General features: G+C 39.2%; 1 protein-coding gene across 1 annotated transcript in view; it reads right to left on the bottom strand.

Moving 5' to 3' along the window:
• Med13 (mediator complex subunit 13) overlaps positions 1-18,895 on the bottom strand; it is a 98,431-nt gene that overhangs the window by 66,577 nt on the left and 12,959 nt on the right. The window contains exon 3 of the mRNA XM_008842655.3: positions 16,578-16,746. Within this exon, the coding sequence (XP_008840877.1) occupies positions 16,578-16,746 (169 nt within the window). The remainder of the gene's footprint in view (positions 1-16,577; positions 16,747-18,895) is intronic.

Here is an 18,895-nt window from a genome sequence, read left to right on the forward strand (position 1 = left end):
ACCCTCTACAGTCACCACTGGGGCTTGGTAAAATAACCTGTATGCATTTCACTGATGACTTGCCTCCAACAACTCATTCAGCAATTGGTTTTGGCTAAAGGAATTATCACTATCATGAAAATCTATTTTATAGTTTACTTAGGTCTCACAGTTGGCCCAGAACATAAACTCTATTGAAAGACAAATTCATCTTCTACACTATGTCTACAGTAAGTCTTTGGCACATGGTGATAAGGTATATTGAGATACACTAAATACTGCAGAATACAGCCAATATCCCAACTATTTACCAGTTATTTATAACTAAACATTAAATCTATTTTCAAGGCTACCACTATCTATATAGTTCTCTAGGTCACAAATAGGAAATCATCCTCAATTTCCTCATTTCCTGCTTCTACCAGTTCCTACTTGAGTCTAGTAGGAATACTTGTGATTTGCAGATATGCCTTTGGGGGATGTTGCTGTTTGATGGGTACACTTTTTAGTTCATTTGAGACTGTGTCCCTATATAGCCTACACTGGCATAGTACCCACTATGAAACCAAAGCTGGGCTTAAACTCTGGAAAATCTTGCCTCTTAAGTGCTAGGATTACAAGGATGTATCACTATACCCAGTTTCTGTCTTTTAAAGTCTGAGTAATCATTAGAATCTTTTACCTTTACCTCCTTGGTTCACACTGTAGCCAGGGATCTTTCTAAAAATAGTGATCTTTTAACTGGAAAGCCTAAAATCATTCAGCAATTCCCAACAACTGAACTCAAAACATTTGGGACTGAACTCAAAAACATTAGCATAGCACTCTAGGCCCCTTATACTGATCCTTGCCAAACTTTCTAAACAAAGATAGTTATTTAACCCACCAAGAACTCCTTTATTTGCCAACACTCATTTTAATCTCTCAAACTCTTTAATGCTCTGCCAATTTACAAATAAGTTAAAAATAATTTAAACTTTAATACCTATATAAGATTTCATTATTGGCACTTGGGAGGCAAAAACAGGCAGATCTATGTGAGATGGAGGCCAGTCCAGACAAGCTGGAACATGGAAGACCCTATCTTTAAAAAAGAAAAAATTCGCCAGGTGTGGTAGTGCACACCTTTAATCCCAGCACTCAGGAGGGAGAGGCAGGTGGATCTCTATGAGTTCAAAGCCAGCCTGGTCTACATAGTGAGTTCCAGGCCAGCTGGTGCTATAGGGAGATCCTATCTCAAAAAAACTAAAAATTCAATTCATTATCTCCTTTCCTTTGTAAAAACTGTATGCTTAGCAACTGAACACCAACATTGTGTGTATGCATGTAAGTGTGTATATGTTCCTGCATATGGAGGACAGAGGTCAAAGTCAGGTTTCTTCAGTTGCTATCCACCTTATTTTTTGAGGCAAGGTCTCTCACTGAACCAGGAGTTCATTATTTGGTTAGACTGGACTCCCCTCAGATTCTCCTGTCTCTGCCTCCTCAGGACTGGGAATAGAGGCACAAACCACCACACCTAGCTTTTTATATGGGTGCTGGGGATTTGAACTCAGGGTCCTCATACTTGTACAGCAAGCATTTATTTTGGTTGAGTCATCTCCTTAGTCCACCAAGCAGCAAAAATCTTTGTTTTTTTGAAGCACAGTCTCCTTGTAGCTCCAGCTGGCCTGGCCTGGAGCTCACTGTGTAGACTAGGCTGGCCTTGAACTCAAGAGATCCGCCTGCCTCTGCTAGGATTAGAGACTTGTGCAACCACACCTGGCTCACAAAAATCTTAATGCATATTGTAAATACAAGAGTATTTGCAAGCACAAGCATTAAATTAAATTAGACTCACTTTTTTTACTTTAAAAGAAAAACAGGAGACTGAATTTTATAACCTCATCTACTGTTCCTTTAATCAGTAAAGTTCCTTAAAATATTGTTTTTCATTCTGAATTTCATCTCAAAAGAGAAATATTAAACGAGAATTTAAAACTACTTTAACATGACCAAAAGTAAAAATGCTTTTAAAAACCTATTTTCCTACAGAGTATTATAATACAGGAACTGTTAAAAATACTTTGTTGGGTGTGCTGACATCCCAGCAGTCAAGAGGCTGAGGGAAAAAAATATCTGAGTTTTAGACCTGCCTGGGCTACAATGCCAGTCTCAGTAACTTAACAAGACCCTGCTTCAAAATGAAATTTAAAAAAGGGATAGGTGGGTGTGGTGGCGCACGGCTTTAATCCCAGCACTTGGGATGCAGAGGCAGGAGGATCTCTGTGAGTTCAAGGCCAACTGGGGTTGCAGGGACACATGCTCAAAAAGACCAAAAAAAGAGTGTACGTAGTCCAGTCGTCCTCCCCCTCACAGGATAGTCAGAGAGTAGAGAGAGTGACCCAACCACATTTAAACTGGAGAGGGAGGAGGGAATTAGAGAGAGAGAGAGAGAGAGAGAGTGAGATAGAGATCATGAAGGTCATCTGTCAACTTCCTCCAACAACCTACATTTGGCCATTTAACTTTTAAAAGATTACAATTTATTTAGTTTGTATGTGGGTATGAGTGCTTGGGTGGGCGTGCACATTTGTATAGGTCAGAGGACAACTAGGAGTCAGTTTTCTTCTTCTACCATGAGAGTCTCAGAGACCAAAGTTAGATAATCTTGCTTGGCATCAGGTACCTGCACATGCTGAACCATCTGTTTGGTCCCATTTAACTTTTTTATATTTTATTATTTTTATTTTTTTGTGTATGAGTGTACTGCCTGCATGTATGTGAGTGCACCCGTGTCATGCAATGCTGCGGAGGTCAGAAGAGGGCTTCAGATTCCCCTGGAATTGGAGTTAAGGACGGTTTGTAGCTGCCATGTGGGTATTGGGAAATGAACCCGGATCCTTTGCAAGAGCAATCAGTGCTCTTAATCGCTGAGCCATCATCTCTCCAGCCCCGGTCCAATTTAACTTTTAAACCAGAAAGGAAACTTGTCTTCCCGGAATAAAGTAACAAACTTGCTTCCAAGGAATCTTTAGAAAAAGCCAATATTCCAAACTACGAAACATGTGGCACTGCTCTCAATTCTTGCTGTTTCTCTACAATGTTCCACTTACCTTTGTCATTTCTATAACAAAGAAAAACAGCCCCTCTCATATTGCTAGCAAAGGCTCTCAATATAGTTTTATTATACTATAATACAATGTAAACCGAGTTGTATATCTTGGGAAAATGCTCTAAAATAGGATTCGTATTTTGACATTCTTATATTAAAGGCAATATTCTAATCACAAAATGTTATAGAAGAATTCTAGGTTAACACTGACATACTAAATTCAGAACAGCTTTTCTTTCAGAAAGAAATGTTATCTTTTTAAGAGGTTTATTTTTTAATTTTTACATGTGTATGGATCCATGTGTGGTATGTGCACATGACTGAAGTGCTTGAGGAAGCCAGAGGTATCAGATCCCCCTAGAGCTGGTGTTAATAGGCACCTGTGAGCCATCCAACAGGGGTGTTAGGAATCAAACTCAAGTCCTCTACAAAAATAGTATATAATCTTAACTACTGAGCCATCGCTCCAGTCCCTGAAATGTTATGTATAACATCTTACCATGAAGCACCCTTTGTTAGCACTAAGGAAATTACACAAATGCCTGTAACTATAGTGGCAAGCCAACGTACTTGCACTGTAGTGCCATAAAGGGTTTGTGGAGAATACCACTGTTTTGCAGAAGCTTACACCAAAGTATTCAGAACAAAAATGCACCAACAAGAATTAGAGATGAAACCTCTACAACCTTATAATGTTGTAGAAATGTTCTTCAATTACATACTGAAATTAGACATTTTATTTACATTTGTTTATTTTGTATATGAGCCGTGAACATGGGGTGTACATGCAGAAAGAAGTCAGAAGACAGCTTCATGGGAGTTGGTTCTCTCCTTCCACCATGTGGTTTCTAGGGATCAAACTTGGGTTGTGAAGCTTGGTAGCAAAGTGCCTTTACACTGAGACACCCGGCAGAACCCCTAAAGATTTCTAAGACAAAAAATGAAGACATGCTTTAGATCAAAGTTAGCTCCTCTAGAGCTAGACATAGTGGCACATACCACACTGTCAACACTTAATGAAGGAGGAAGGAGGATGAAGAGGCAGCCTGAGCTACACAGGGAGCTCTTTTTTTCTCTCAGAAAAGCAAAAACTAAAATAGCCTTTAAAAAAACAAAGCAAGGTTTCATGATTGACACTCAGGCTGGCACTGAACTACATATGTAGCTATTCCCCAGGGGTCCTGGTTCCTCCAAGGGGCAGGGCCTGCTGTGGACAACTGACTGTGGAGAGTCAAGTGGCAGAAGGAAGGGCTTGGGGCGCCATCTTGGGACTGAAGCCGGGAGCTGCCGGGCGTCGTAAGTCATGGACACGGACGTGGACATGGACATGGACATGGAGAAAAGACGGGCGGCGTCTCACCAGCATCGTCTCACGCATCATCTCACCCGCATCGCAAGAGAGGGCATTTACCGACCTCAAGTGGGACTGCGGGCCCAAGATGTGTGGACAAAAGTTAAGGGAGACTGTGTGCAGGCTGAAGCGATCTGGAACCGTGGTGGTCCACCGCACAGAGCTGGGTGCCAGGTGTTATTCTCTGTAAGTTTCTCCATCCCACCCCCCCAAGATATAAACTATAATAAATTCACATAAAAATATTATATGGTTTGTCTGATAGCGCAAGAGAACCAGAGAGAACTCTGGCGACAGTAGGCCAGGCTGGCCTCAAACAAGATCTTCCTGCTTCTATTTCCAAAGTACCAAGATTACAGGCTTACAAGTATGTCACTATACCCAGCTTACAACAGTAGGTTTAATTTAAAAAACAAAACAAAACAAAAAAAAATATATATATATACATATATATATGTACATATATATATAAATAAAATTGCACTAGGAAGTAACATATCTAATCTAATTTTAGCATTTGTGTTGGGAAGCTACAGAAAAATGATCTCCCGTTTTGTTGGTAGAGGATTTGAGGCACAAAAAGGTTAAATGACTTGCCTTAAAATCAGTGTGAGATCCTAGATTTGATTTCCAAGACCACACACACACACACACACACACACACACAAGCATATAATTAAAGAAGTACTGACTTAAAGTGTTATCCTAACAAATTAAAAATAGTCGAAGAGAAGGGAGGGGCCTGGAGAGATGGGTCAGCAATTAAGAGCACTGGTGCCCTTACAGAGGAACTGGGTTCCGTTCCCAGCACCCATATGGTGGCTAACAACTGTCCAAAACTCCAGTTCCAGGGGATGAGGCCCTCTTCTGGCCTCTGCAAGTACTGCATACATGTGGGGCACTCACATATATGCTAGCACAATACTCATACACTTAAGTAAAATCTTTTTAAATAAAAATAGGTAAGGAGGAACTAGAGAGACTGCTCAATGGTTAAGAAGACTGGCTGCTCTTCAGAGGACCTATGTTCAGTTCCCACACCTACAGAGCCACTAACAACCATCATAACTCCAATTCCAGGGGATCTAACACGCTCTTCTATCCTCTGCAGTTACATTAATGCAGGTAAAAGACTCATACACATAATAAAAAATAAGTAATTTAAAATGAATAATGGGCAGAGATGGGCATGGTGACACACATCTTTAATCCCAGCACTCAGGGGGCATAGCCAGGCATGAATCTCTCTGAGTTTGAGGCCAATCTGGTCTACAAAGTGAGTTCTGGGCCAGGTAGGGCTACACAGTGAGACCCTGTCTCAAAAATAAAAATAAAAATAGGCAGAGTTAAGTATTTTCCCAGAAAGAATACATAAACAGAAAAAATTTATATTCAACAGCAGTTGTAATTAGGGAAATGCAAATAAAAAACACACTAAGATACCACCTTACACCAACAAAAATGATGATTTAAACAATCAGTAAATAACAAGTGTTGTTAAGGATAAATAGAAAATGAAACTCTCCTATATTGCAGATGGGACTGACAAACAGTGCAGCCACTGTGGAAAAAATATGGCAATTTTTCAGATAATTAAACTTAAAATTACTATATGATTCAGCAATTTCACTTCTGTGTATGAAAACACAATAAAAAGCAGGGAGCTGGGCCAGGCGTGGTGGCGCACACCTTTAATCCCAGCACTCGGGAAGCAGAGGCAGGAGGATCTCTGTGACCAAGGCCAGCCTGGTCTACATAGTGAGTTCCAGGACAGCTGGGACTACAGGGAGACCCTGTCTCAAAAAGACAGACAGACAGACAGACAGACAGACAGGAGAGAGAGAGAGAGAGAGAGAGAGAGAGAGAGAGAGAAAGAGAGAGAGAGAAAGAAAGAAAGAAAGAAAAGACTTAAAAGACAATAAACAGACATGATGAAAGAAAGAAAGAAAGAAAGAAAGAAAGAAAGAAAGAAAGAAAGAAAGAAAAGCAGGGAGCTAAGGAAATATTTGTACACCAGAGTTTATGGCTTTATGGCAATACTACTCATACTAGTCAAAAGGTGGAAATGACCCAAATGCCTGTTGGCGAATGGAGACACAAATGCGGCATATACATACAATGGATTATTATTTAGTCTTTAAAAAAAAAATCATCTCACATGCTACAACACGGATAAACCTTGAAGATATGCCAAGTGAAATAAGTCAGACACAAAAGAGTAATTTCACTTATGAGGTACCTAAAACACTCAAATTCATGGAAAATAGAAACGCAGTTTGCCAGGGGTTAAGGGGAGAAAGAAAAAGGTTACTTTATAGATAAACTTTCAGTATGGGATGATGAACAAGGTCTGGAGATTGATGGTACAGTAGTAACAGATGCACAAAAAATGATTTCCTTAACAATTTTTTTAAAAACCTAATTCATCTTAATTCCTAGATTATTTTTATTCAATAAATTCAATAGTTATTATTTTTATTATGTGAATTCAGTAGTTTCCAAAATTATACATTAAGATTACCCTATGTCATAGGCCCAGATTAAGACATCAGCACCAATTTTTTGTGGGTTTTTTAAAAAAAACTACATTTGTAACCAATATGTGTAGTCTTGTGTCATCTCTATTAAGTTTTCAGATGGAGAGAGGAAGGGAGGGAAGGAGGGGGGAAGGGAGGGCTCTAGGCTGTTGGGGTGGGTTGGAGATGGAGGTTTCTCCGAGCTGCCTTGGACTACCCATGGTATAAAATGTGAAACTGGGCTGAGAGGGGCTTATAACTTAGCATTCCAGCACTCAAGAGGCTGAAGCAGAAAGACTACAGTGAGTTCAGGGCCAGTTTGGGCTATACAGTAAGACTGTCTCAACAATAAGAAAAACCTTTTCTGTCTCATGTAGCCCAGACTGGCCTCAAACTCACTATGTAGATGAGAACAAACTTCTGATCCTCCTGCCTCCACCTCCCAAGTGCAGCATTTTACCAAAAGAGCTATATATAGCCCCAGTCTAGTATCAGTAATTTTTGAAGTTTTCCAGGTGAGTTCCACATTCAGCCAACTTGGAATCACACTCATTTATATTTCTGTGGCTTTTAGAGTAATTTTTTATTAATATAATTACATGTCTAATAGAAATAGCAAGTCAGAGGCTGGCTGGTTGCTCTTGCAGAGGACCCAGGTTCAATTCCCAGCACCTACATGGTGGCTAACAATCATCTATATCTCCAGTTCCAGGGGAATTTGATGCCCTCTTCTGACCCCTGCGGGCATTGCACAATACGGGTGCAACTTACATACATGCAGGTAATACATTCACACACACACACAAATTAGCAAATAAAATTTTTTTTTTTCTTTTTTGAGACAGGGTCTCCCTGTAGGCCGAGCTGTCCTGGAACTCGCTATGTAGATCTGGCCGGCCTTGAACGCATAGAGATCCACCTGCCTCTGCCTCCTGAGTGCTGGAATTAAAGGCATGTGCCACTGCGCCCAGCATAAAATTTTTTTTTTTTAAATGATAATCTTAATCACAGACTTACTAAGGACAAATCAGGGACTGGAGAAATGGCTCAGTGGTAAGCACACTGACAGCTCTTGCAGAAGACCCAGGTATGGTTCTCAGCCTGGCAGCTAAAATCCATCCTTTACTCCAGTTCCAGGGGATCTGATGCACTCTTGTGTCCTCCACAGGGATTGCATGCATGGCAAGCAAAACACTCATACACATAAAAATAAGTAAATAAAAAGCTTAAAAAGACAAACCAGTTTAGAAAGATTAAAGAAAAAACAGTAACTGTGCCTGCCTTGGTAGATACCAAAAAAATGTACAATTAGATCATTAATACGTCGTGTAGACTTAAATTTCATATTATTTCAAGTTTACCACTCTAAAGCTATATTATTAAAACTGGGTTCACCTGATTTTGTTTTTGTTTTAATTTTATTTATTGAGAGAGTGTGTGTGCATGCAAGCATGTGCCATGGCCCCTGTGTGGAGATCAAAGGACAACTTGGTTGGGTCTGTTCTTTTCTTCTACCTTTACATGGGCCAGGGATGAGCTCTGTTTGCCAGGCTTGCATGGAAAGCACCTTTACCAGCTGAACCATCTTACCAGTTCTGATTTTGTTTTCATTATTTTTATTTTTTTAAATTCAACATTATTTCTCTCTCTAAAGATAGGGTCTTTCAGTGTAGCCCAGGCTAGACTTGAACTTGCAATCCTCTTGACACAGCCTGCCAAGTGCTGAGATTACAAGTGTGCAACACCAAGTTCAGCTTTTTTGTTTGGTTTTTAACAGTCTAACAGAAATTTTCAAACAATATATGTAGCTTACATCATAGTTCTTTATGCTATCCAAGAAGATGCAAAGAAAATAAACATAATAGTAAATAAAGTAGACTAACTAGTGCATTCCTGTAATCCCAGCAATAGGGAGGCTGGGACAGGAGGACCTTGACTGAGTTTCAGGTCATACAAGGTCTCAACAAACAACAAATATAGTTATACCTTTGAACTTCAGCCTTTCAGAGGTACAACGAAACCCATCCAAAGAACATTCTAAACCTATTAACAGCTAACAAATTCCTTTCCAGAAGAGATTTACATATCACAAAGTACTTATTTTTAATTAATTTTGGAAATCAGAAAGTAAAATAAAGCCATGTGTAGAAGTAAACAGTTTTATTACAGCAATTTAAAGTGACCAACTGCTTGTACGGAAACACTGAAAGTATTGTTTTAATTATAAAGGAAATGCCATCCAAAGAACTTTCTGCAATGATAGGAATGTCTCGTATCTGCACTGTCCATAAATAGTCACTATACGTGATAAGCCCTTGAAATGTGGTTTGTGAAACTAAAGTCAATTTTGATTTTCATAAATTTCAATTCATTGATTCAAATAACCAGTAGCTAGTAGCTACCATATTATACAGTACAGACCTAAGACATTTTAAAAGAAAGAAAAAAGCATTAAATTTCTGTATTTCACCCTAATATTTTTTCCTTTTCTTTTGGAGGAGCATGTGAACCCCAAACTGATCTTGAACTCGCAATCTTCCTGCTTTGGTCTCCTTTTTTTAATGTTGAGTGTATTGCCTGCAGGTATGTCAGTGCACCCAGTCATGCAATGCCCGTGGAAGTCAGAAGAAGGTGTCAGATCCCCTGGAACTGGAGCTACAGTTAGCCACAATGTAGATGTTGGGAATCGAACCTGAGACTTCTGTAAGAGCAGCCAGTGCTCTTAACCAGCCAGTGCTCTTAACCACTGAGTCATCTCTCTAGCCCCCAGCCTAATTCTTAAATTACAGGCATGTGCCATGATATTCAAGCTTTAATATTCTAATTACAACTAATTCAGAACAAATATTTGCAGTATGTATTCCTCTCCTTCCTGTGAACTTTTGTTCCCCAAATCTAAAACAAAACACCTCCCAATCTTTGTGGATCAGGTTCTTTACTAGTATTTAATCCCAGACACATAAGAGCTTAGAATACACTGAACAACATTTGATTTTTTTTTCAATTTTCATTTTATGTGTATGAGTGTATTCCCTGCATGTATGTGAGTGTACCTGTGTTGTACAATGCCCACGGAGGTCAGAAGAGGGAGTTGGCGCCCCATGAACTGGAGTTATGGATGGTTGTTAGCTACCATGTGGGGACTGGGAATCAAACCTGGGTCTTCTGCAAGAGCAGCCAGTGCTCTTAACCACTGAGTCATCTCTCCAACCCCAATGTCTCTTTATCGTTATATCCAACAACTATTTATTCTATACTATAGCTATAGGTGTGTATGTATAGGTGTTTATTAGACTAGGCTACATAGTTAGGCTAAGACTAAGATTCCGACTTTAAAAAAACAAAAAACCCAAAAAAACACATTCCCTACTAAAGTACACAATGTCATCCATTACTTAGCAAAATCTCCTATGTCAGCACATTCTGGAAGATACTATAGTAGTTGTCTCAAGTAAGAATTTCATATTAATAATCATTTTATCCTGAATATCATCCTAGAAGCATTTAAAACTTAAAAACTTACAATAAAAGTTAGGAGCTGGGGAGATGGCTCAATGGAAAAAGCCACTTGCCACCAAGCCTGACAACTTGCATTCCATTCCCACAACTCACATGCTAAAGAGAGAAAATCAACTGCTGAAATATGTCCTCTGATCTCCATATGTGCACTATGGCACACAGAAACCAACACACACATACATATAAATAAACAGAAAGTGTGATAAAAGTGATAAATGAGAACCTGGCTCAAAAACATTCTTGCCAAATATACAAACTTATAGCCCACTCAGCTAAATGGCTATAATAGAGTCAACATGACAAAAAGCTTAACCAAAACATAAAGTTGAGATTGTTCTTACTCAAGATAGTCTTATTTAGATGTACTCTCAAAACATCACAAGTATGGAAAAATCAATGGTAAGGCATCCCATTCACTTACAATCTTACTAGCAAACTCAGTGACTATCACCAGGCCCCTATAATACAGAAAAGTACCTCAACTATTCAAGACAAAAAAAAATTGGACATTCTTTTATCCACTTATCTCAAGACTAATTTCTTTCTATGGTTCATTAACTATTCTAGTTTACGGATCCATTAAATTATCATGGCTATAGCACTAGAAATTATTAGAATATGAGAATCTAACCAAATGTGGTAGTGCATGCCTGCAATTCCAGCTACTCCAAAGGTTAACACAGGGACGATTCCAAGTTTTAGGTCAACCTGAGTAACTCAGAAAAGTCACTGTCTCAAAATAAAAATACAACAAAGTGAGCTGGACAGATGGCTCAGGAATTAGGAGCACTGGCTGCTCCTACAAAGGACCCAAATTCGAATCCCAGCACTCACATGACAGCTAACAACCAACCGTAACTCCAGTTCCAGGGGATCTGACACCCTCTCCTGACCTCTGTGGGTATTGCACAACATGGGTGCACTTACACACCATGTAGGCAAAATACTCATACACATAAAAATAAAATTTTTTTAAATTCAACAAAGTGCTAGAGATATAACTTAGTGGGTAGAGCACTTGCCTAGGGCATGTAAGGGCTATGGATTTGTACCCACTACCACATAAGAAAAAAAAAGAAGGGAGGAAGGGAAGATGGGAGGGAGGGTGATGTTTGTGTCTGTGTATGATATATAAGCAGAAACCAGAGGATGTCAGGTGTGCTGCTCTATCACCCTCAATTTATTCCCTTGAGAAAGAAAATCTCTCACTGAACCTGGAACTAGGCTAGAAGCCAGTAAACCTCAGGGATCCTTCTGTCTCTGTCTCCCCAACAGTTTCAGTGCTATAGCCCTGCCTGGGACCATGCCCTGCTTTTCACATGGGTGCTGAGATCTGAACTCAGGTCCTTATACTTATGTGACAAGCATTCTTATTCACTGAGCCATCATCTCTCTAGTCCCAGTATACACGCACACACACAAACCATGTGTAATGGCACATGCCTGTAATCCCTACATGTGTGAGGGTGCGCAGAAAGATTATGAATTTCAGGCCAGGCTAGACTGGGCTATAAAGCCAGATCTGGTCATTAAAAAGGGAGGGCAGGTAGGGAATATTTTCTCATTTGTTCAGGTCAACTCAGTTAACAGCATAAATAATTGTCTTCCTTGACAACTCTGTTACTCTTTCATAAAAGGTTCTTATAGGCTGCGTGAGCATCCCTAATCCTACGAGATGCTTGGAAATCCACAACTTTGAGTTCCAACATTACTTGGAAACTTCAAAACTAACATTTAACTTTTCTGGATGAAATCAATTTTATGCAGCTACACTTCACAAGTAATTCAAAATAGCATATATTTCCAATAATAAAACAGTTTTAATTTATCCTCCCTCTTAAATAGGTCAGCCTATGGAAAAATATTAGTGCTCAATTACTTGGTTAAATAGCAAGTAGAATCTGTGTGATTCATGGAAACCTCCAATTAAAAGTATTTTCAGGGACTGGAGAGATGGCTCAGCAGTTAAGAACACTGGTTGTTCTTGCAGAAGACCCGGGTTCAAATCTCAGCACCCACACGGCAGCTAACAACTGTCCATAACTCCAGTTCCAGGGGATCCAACAGCCACTTCTGACCTCCGCAGGCATTGCACAACACAGGTGCACTTAACTACATGCAGGCAATACACACATACACATAAAATAAAAATAATAAGAAATTTAAAACAAAAAGTAGTATTTTCAATTATTAGCAATCATGTAAGAAGAGTTTTTTATAAGAAAAATTAAGGCATTTCCAGTACTTGCATAACTGAATAACACATTCATTTACCTCTAAACACTCATGAAACCTCTACATAGACAGAAAAGGACAGAAAGAGGACAAAGAGAATGGCAGAGTGACAGCAACAGAAAAAGTCATAAAATTTGAGAAGCTAGCAAAAACAAAAATTGTAACTGACTTAGTAGATAAGAGAGAATAAATCAAGATGCAAATTGAACCAAATCACAGAAAGGCTCCAAAGATGAAAGCATTGATATTTATTTGAGTGTGAGTGTATAATGTATAACTGAAAACAAAAGGAATGAAAATCCAAAGGTTGGATCCTAGGGGCTGGAGAGAGAGTTCATCAGAGCATGTTACTGCTCTTCCAGGGATCCCAAGTTCATGCAGGCAGCTTGCAATCACCTGTAGCTCCAGTTCCAGGAGATTCAAAGCCTCTGGTTTCCACAGGCACCTGCACTCAAGTGCATATACCCACACACACAAATAATAAAAAAAATAGAATTTTTGTAAAAGGTGAACTCCTAGATTGACATTCTTTTTTTTTTTTTTTTTTTAATCTTTTTGAGACAGGGTCTCCCTGCAGCCCCAGCTGTCCTGGAACTCACTATGTAGACCAGGCTGGCCTTGAACCCACAGAGATCTGCCTGCCCACCACGCCCGGTGAATTCTAATCTTAAAGACAGCCTCTCACTATTTTTGAGATTCTCTCTGAACTAGTTCAAACATAGGTTCTCAGAAAACAGTCATAGCTGAAATGACATATTTTTAAAAGAATAAATACAAATCTAAGCTATCTAAGTGACCTCTTTCAACTTCCTGTAGTCTAAAAGGATTGCTAATCCCATATTCTAGTTAAAAAAATTACCAATTGAGAAGTTTGAAAGATGGGTCACAGGTTAAGAGCACTTACTGCTCTTCCAGAGGGCCTGGGTTTGGTTCCCAGCACCCACATGTCAGCTAACACCTGTGGTTTAACTCCGGTTCCAGGGGATCCAATGCCCTCTTCTGGCCTCTTTGGGCATTGCATGACACAGGTACACTTACATACATACAGGCAGAACACTCATACATGTGAAATAAAAATATTTTAATTACCAATCAAGTATAAGGGTAGATAAAAAGATAACACAGCATCAATGATCTCAAAAGTATTACTTCCCATGCACCCTTTTCAGGAAAAACTATTGATGGATGAGCACCTCCAGAATAGAAAAATAAAACAGTATCAACAGAGAGCTAGGAAGGTAACTCAGCAGTTAAAGCACTTGTGAAGGTGAAGAGAGGGAATCCCCAAATCAAGCTAGCTAGGGAGATTAGCCAAATCAGCAGGCTCTGGGCTTGATGGACAGACCCTGCCTCAATGAATAATGTGGAAGAATAATCAAGGAAGAACTTACAATATTAACACCTCAGGCCTGCCTCTATGCACCATGCCTATCCTATTAATCTGGGAGCTGGGGACCTGACTCAGATAGGACAATGCAAGCATTCTTTTCCACGAGCCATCTCTCCAGCCCCTTTTTCATCTTGTTCAGAGTGGTGATGCTTCCAAATAAAAGATATTTGCTTCTCTTAGTATAGCCAGTGCAAACCAAGATTCTTTTCTGGAAACCTCTCTCTGAGCCAGATATAACTTATTACTTCCTCCCTTCCTTCCATTTCCTGTCTGGACCCTTCTGTAGACTGTGAAGTTCAATATTCACTGAGTGAATATTGTGCACCCCTCTAATCCCAGTAGAGGCAGATCTGGTCTACATAGCAAGCTGGGGCTACAGGGAGACCCTGCCTCAAAAAGACCAAATAATAATAATAATAATTATTATTATTATTATTATTTTTAATTTTAAAGGCTAGAGATGGCAGACCAGAAAGTTCTGGGGAAACCTGAGCCCTTGAGGACATTAATAAACATATAACAATACTGATCTACCCCTGCCAGACTCTTTGGTATTGAGAAAAGCAATCCCTAGAATGGTATGGTAGTTATATTTTCCTGTAATTTGCAGCAGAATGCATTCATAACTTTTACAATTATTTTATTAACAATAAAAGTTCGCTGGGGAAATAGTTCATTTGGTAGAGGACCTGGGTTTGATCTTCACTACTACATACAACCAGGCATGGTGACACATGCTCTAATCCCAGCCCTTGGGAAGTAGAAGCAGGAGCACCACAAATTTAAGGTCATCCTCTGCTATATAGCAAGATTAAGGCCAAATTGGGCTGCATGAGATCTTGTCCAATAAAATATCCAAAGTAAATAGTCTAAATAATTAAGGTATGAAAATTTGTTAATTTTTAGAAGAAAAACATTTTTCCAGGCTTATCAACTCACACATCTACTAAAATTTTAAAAGGAAAGCTTGGGGGCTGGAGAGATGGCTTAGTGGTTAAAAGCATTGGTTGCTCTTGTGGAGGACCAGGGTTTGGTTCCCAGCATGGCAGCTAAACCACCCATAACTCCAGTGGGCACTGCACAACATGAGTGCACTTACACACAGGCAGGCAATACACTCATACACGTAAAATAAAATAAAAATAAATAAAATATTAAAAATAAATAATATTTTTAAAAAAGGAAAGCTTTCAGGCCAGGCATGGTGGCACACACCTTTAATCCCAGGACTCAGGAGGCAGAGGCAGGCGGATCTCTGTGAGTTCAAGGCCAGCCTGGTCCACATAGTGAGTTCCAGGACAGCTGGAGCTACAGGGAGACCCTGTATCAAAAAGATCAAAAAAAAAAAAAAAAAAAGGAAAACTTTCTTAAAAATTTCAGGTATACATGAGAAACATAAGTATGCAACGAAAGATGGCATTTCAACAATGATTACAGCTGCAACCCAATTGTTTAATCTCATCACTCAGGAAAAAAACTACCACGCTTTTTATCGTCTCCTGTATCCTATTATCTTTGCCACTGGTAGACTATTTAATCTGTATCATAAATTCAACTAATCCAAAGCTCAGTAAGATTATAAATTCTCCAAAATTAAACACATCTTTTATAGAAAAACACCAATTTATTTTAATTAAAACAAACTAAAAGACTGGGAATGAAAAGGGTTAACTTAACCCAAAACACAATCACAGATCATATTTAATACATATTGATATTTATATGTATTTTATGTGTATGAGTATTTCGCCTGCAACTATGTATGACACATGCATGCAATGCCGGAGGAGGTCAGAAGAGGGTGTCGGATCCCCTGGAAGAGGAGGTAGGGACAGTTGTTAGCTACCATGTGGGTGTTGTAAACCAAAGCCAGGGCCCCTGGAAAAGCAGCAAGTACTCTTAACCGCTGAGCCATCTCTCCAGCCTTTTGATACTTATTTTGATAAAGCACTGAGCATGTGTTTTTTTTTTTTTTAATATTTTATTTATTGTTTTTATTTTATGTGTTTGCATGTATTGCCTGCATGTAGGTAAGTGCACCCATGTCATGCAATGCCAGCAAAGGACAGAAGAGACTGTCGGATCCCCTGGAACTGGAGTTATAGACAGTTGTTAGCTGCCCTGTGGGTGCTGAGATTCGAAATAGGGTCTTCTACAAGAACAGTCAAGTGTTCTTAGCCCCTGAGTATGTATTTTCACAAGTACTAAAAAGGGATATTTCTACACAGATCTGTTTTCATCTTACATTCTCTATCACCACAAATCAAGTACAGTCCACTGTATTAAAGCAACGATTAAAAATTATCTACAGTCTATTCCCATTGCAAGAAGTTCTTAAAATATTAAAGGGGAAAGTGATATAGTCAAAGAAAACAGATAATATAGTATCTTGTCAGCATTAACGTATAAACATGTCTGTATGATGTTAGTTCATTATTATTCAACTCATAAAATTGACAAAGTATGAAGTAAGAGTTTAAAAAAATAGCTTACCTTTTATTTATAGGTTTTTCATCTTTTTCATAAGGCTTCACAAACCACTTGCCAATACGTACAAAGTTTCGGTTCATTAAACACCGTTCTAATAGGTTGTGAACTGCTTTAAAAAGCAAGGTACGGCATTCATAGGAAAGCCCGTTCTCCCACACTCCATCTTCCTCTTCTAAAGAGAAAAGGAGGAAGCAGAAAGTAAATTAGTGACATCACATCTATTCAGAGACGGTAAGTTAAGTGATACCTCAAAGTTTATGTTCCTAAACCCCGGCTTTACTTCAAAATGTTAAGCTACAATCACTTCAATGTCTCTGATTTTCTTTTTTGGTTTTGTTTTTGGTTGTTTATAGCCTCAACGGGCCTGGAATTCAGCAGGCAGACAAGGCTGACCTCAATCTCACAAAGATCCATTTGTCTCTGCCTCCCCAGTGCTGGGATTAAAGGCATGTGCCACTACACCTAGCCCTTGTTTTGTTTTTTTGAGACAGGGTTATACTATATAGCCCTAAGTGGCCTAGAGCTCATTTGTAGCCCAGGTTGTCCTAGTACTCACAATCCTCTTGCCTCTGCCTCCTGAGTGAGTGGTAACAGGCATGCACCACTATGTATCTTTAGACATCAAAGTAGACATTTTATAGAGAACAAGCACTGTTGTGCTCCACAAGCATCAAAGTTGCTCCACAAGATATAAAATGCCTAAACGCTTGTGCGCTATAAAAATATCTAAAAAATGTTTTTTGCAATCTAAAAATGGCAATGATATAATAAACAGATTGACTTATTTTCTATACCAATGAAAAGGACATTTGTTTTTATAAGCTGGAAAATATTAAACATGCCATATGATGCCTGTTTCTAAATTGGCTCACGTTACTTTGTCCTAATTCCTCTAGCCATTTAGCCCTGAAAGGGGGGAAACCTAGGCAGTTAATAATTAAACTCAAAAATTTTCTAATCTATGACTCAAACTACAACACGAAGTGACAAATTAAGCTTCATTAATTATCCAAACACCTATCAATCAATGATTCCAATGATTATTACTCAGTATAGAAAGAAAACTACCAGAATTAAATTTTAAATGACACCTCTGTATTAAGAAATTATAGTAGGAGCTGGAGAGATGGCTCAGAGGTTAAGAACGCTGGTTGTTCTTGCAGAAGACCCGGGTTGGAATCCCAGCACCCAAATGGCAACTAACAACTGTCCGTAACTCCAGTTCCAGGGGATCCAACAGCTTCTTCTGTCCTACACAGGCATTGCACAACACGGGTGCACTTACCTACACACAGGCAATACACGTATACACATAAAATAAAAATAATAAATAATAAAGCCGGGCATGGTGGTACACGCCTTTAATCCCAGCACTCGGGCGGCAGGCGGATCTCTGTGAGTTCAAGGCCAGCCTGGTCTACATAGTGAGTTCCAGGACAGATGGGGCTACAGGGAGACCCTGTCTCAAAAAGACCAAAAATAAAATTAAATAAAATTAAATTAAAAAATAAAATAAAAAATTATAGCCATGGGGCTAGAGAGATGGCCCAGGAGTTAAGAGCACTGGCTGCTCTTGCAGAGACCTGGGTTCAATTCCCAGCACCCATATGTGGCTAACAATCGTCTGAACTCCAGTTCCAGGTGATCCGATGCCCTCTTCTGCCCTCCTAGGGCACTGCGCAACACAGCGATACTCTCATACACATAAAATAAAAATACTTTTAGGGGCTGGAGAGATAGCTCAACGGTTAAGAGCACTGACTGCTCTTGCAGAGGACCCAGGTTTGATTCTCAGCACCCACATGGCAGCTATGAACTGTCCTTAACTCCAGTTCCAGGGGAATCCGAAGCCCTCTTCTGACCTCTGCTGCAATGCATGACACGGGTGCACTCACATATATGCAGGCAATACACTCAATACACATAAAAAAATAATAAATATTTTTTTAAAAAGAAGTTATAGCTACTAACTATATAGCCTCAATTTTCCCATTAAATCATGGGGGGGGTGGTAAGTCATTTTGAGGTAAGTCCTAATGTAGTTCAGGAATGTAGTTCACTTTATTTCCTATCTATATCTAGATATCTATATCATATCTATAACAAAACATTAAATAAACTCAACAACAAATGATAGCTATCACTTTGGCAGCATAAATTTTGTTTCAAATTGTTTTCAGTTCAAATATAATTAAGGATCTTCTAATATCCTATGTCTTTATATAACCAACCTACCTCCCTCCCTCCCGGGACGAACTATGTAGACCGGGCCAGCCTCAAGCTTTCAGCAATCTCTCTCTCTCTCTCTCTCTCTCTCTCTC

Source organism: Nannospalax galili, unplaced genomic scaffold (assembly GCF_000622305.1).
Source record: "Nannospalax galili isolate Female #2095 unplaced genomic scaffold, S.galili_v1.0 scaffold879, whole genome shotgun sequence".
Lineage (NCBI taxonomy): Eukaryota > Metazoa > Chordata > Mammalia > Rodentia > Spalacidae > Nannospalax > Nannospalax galili.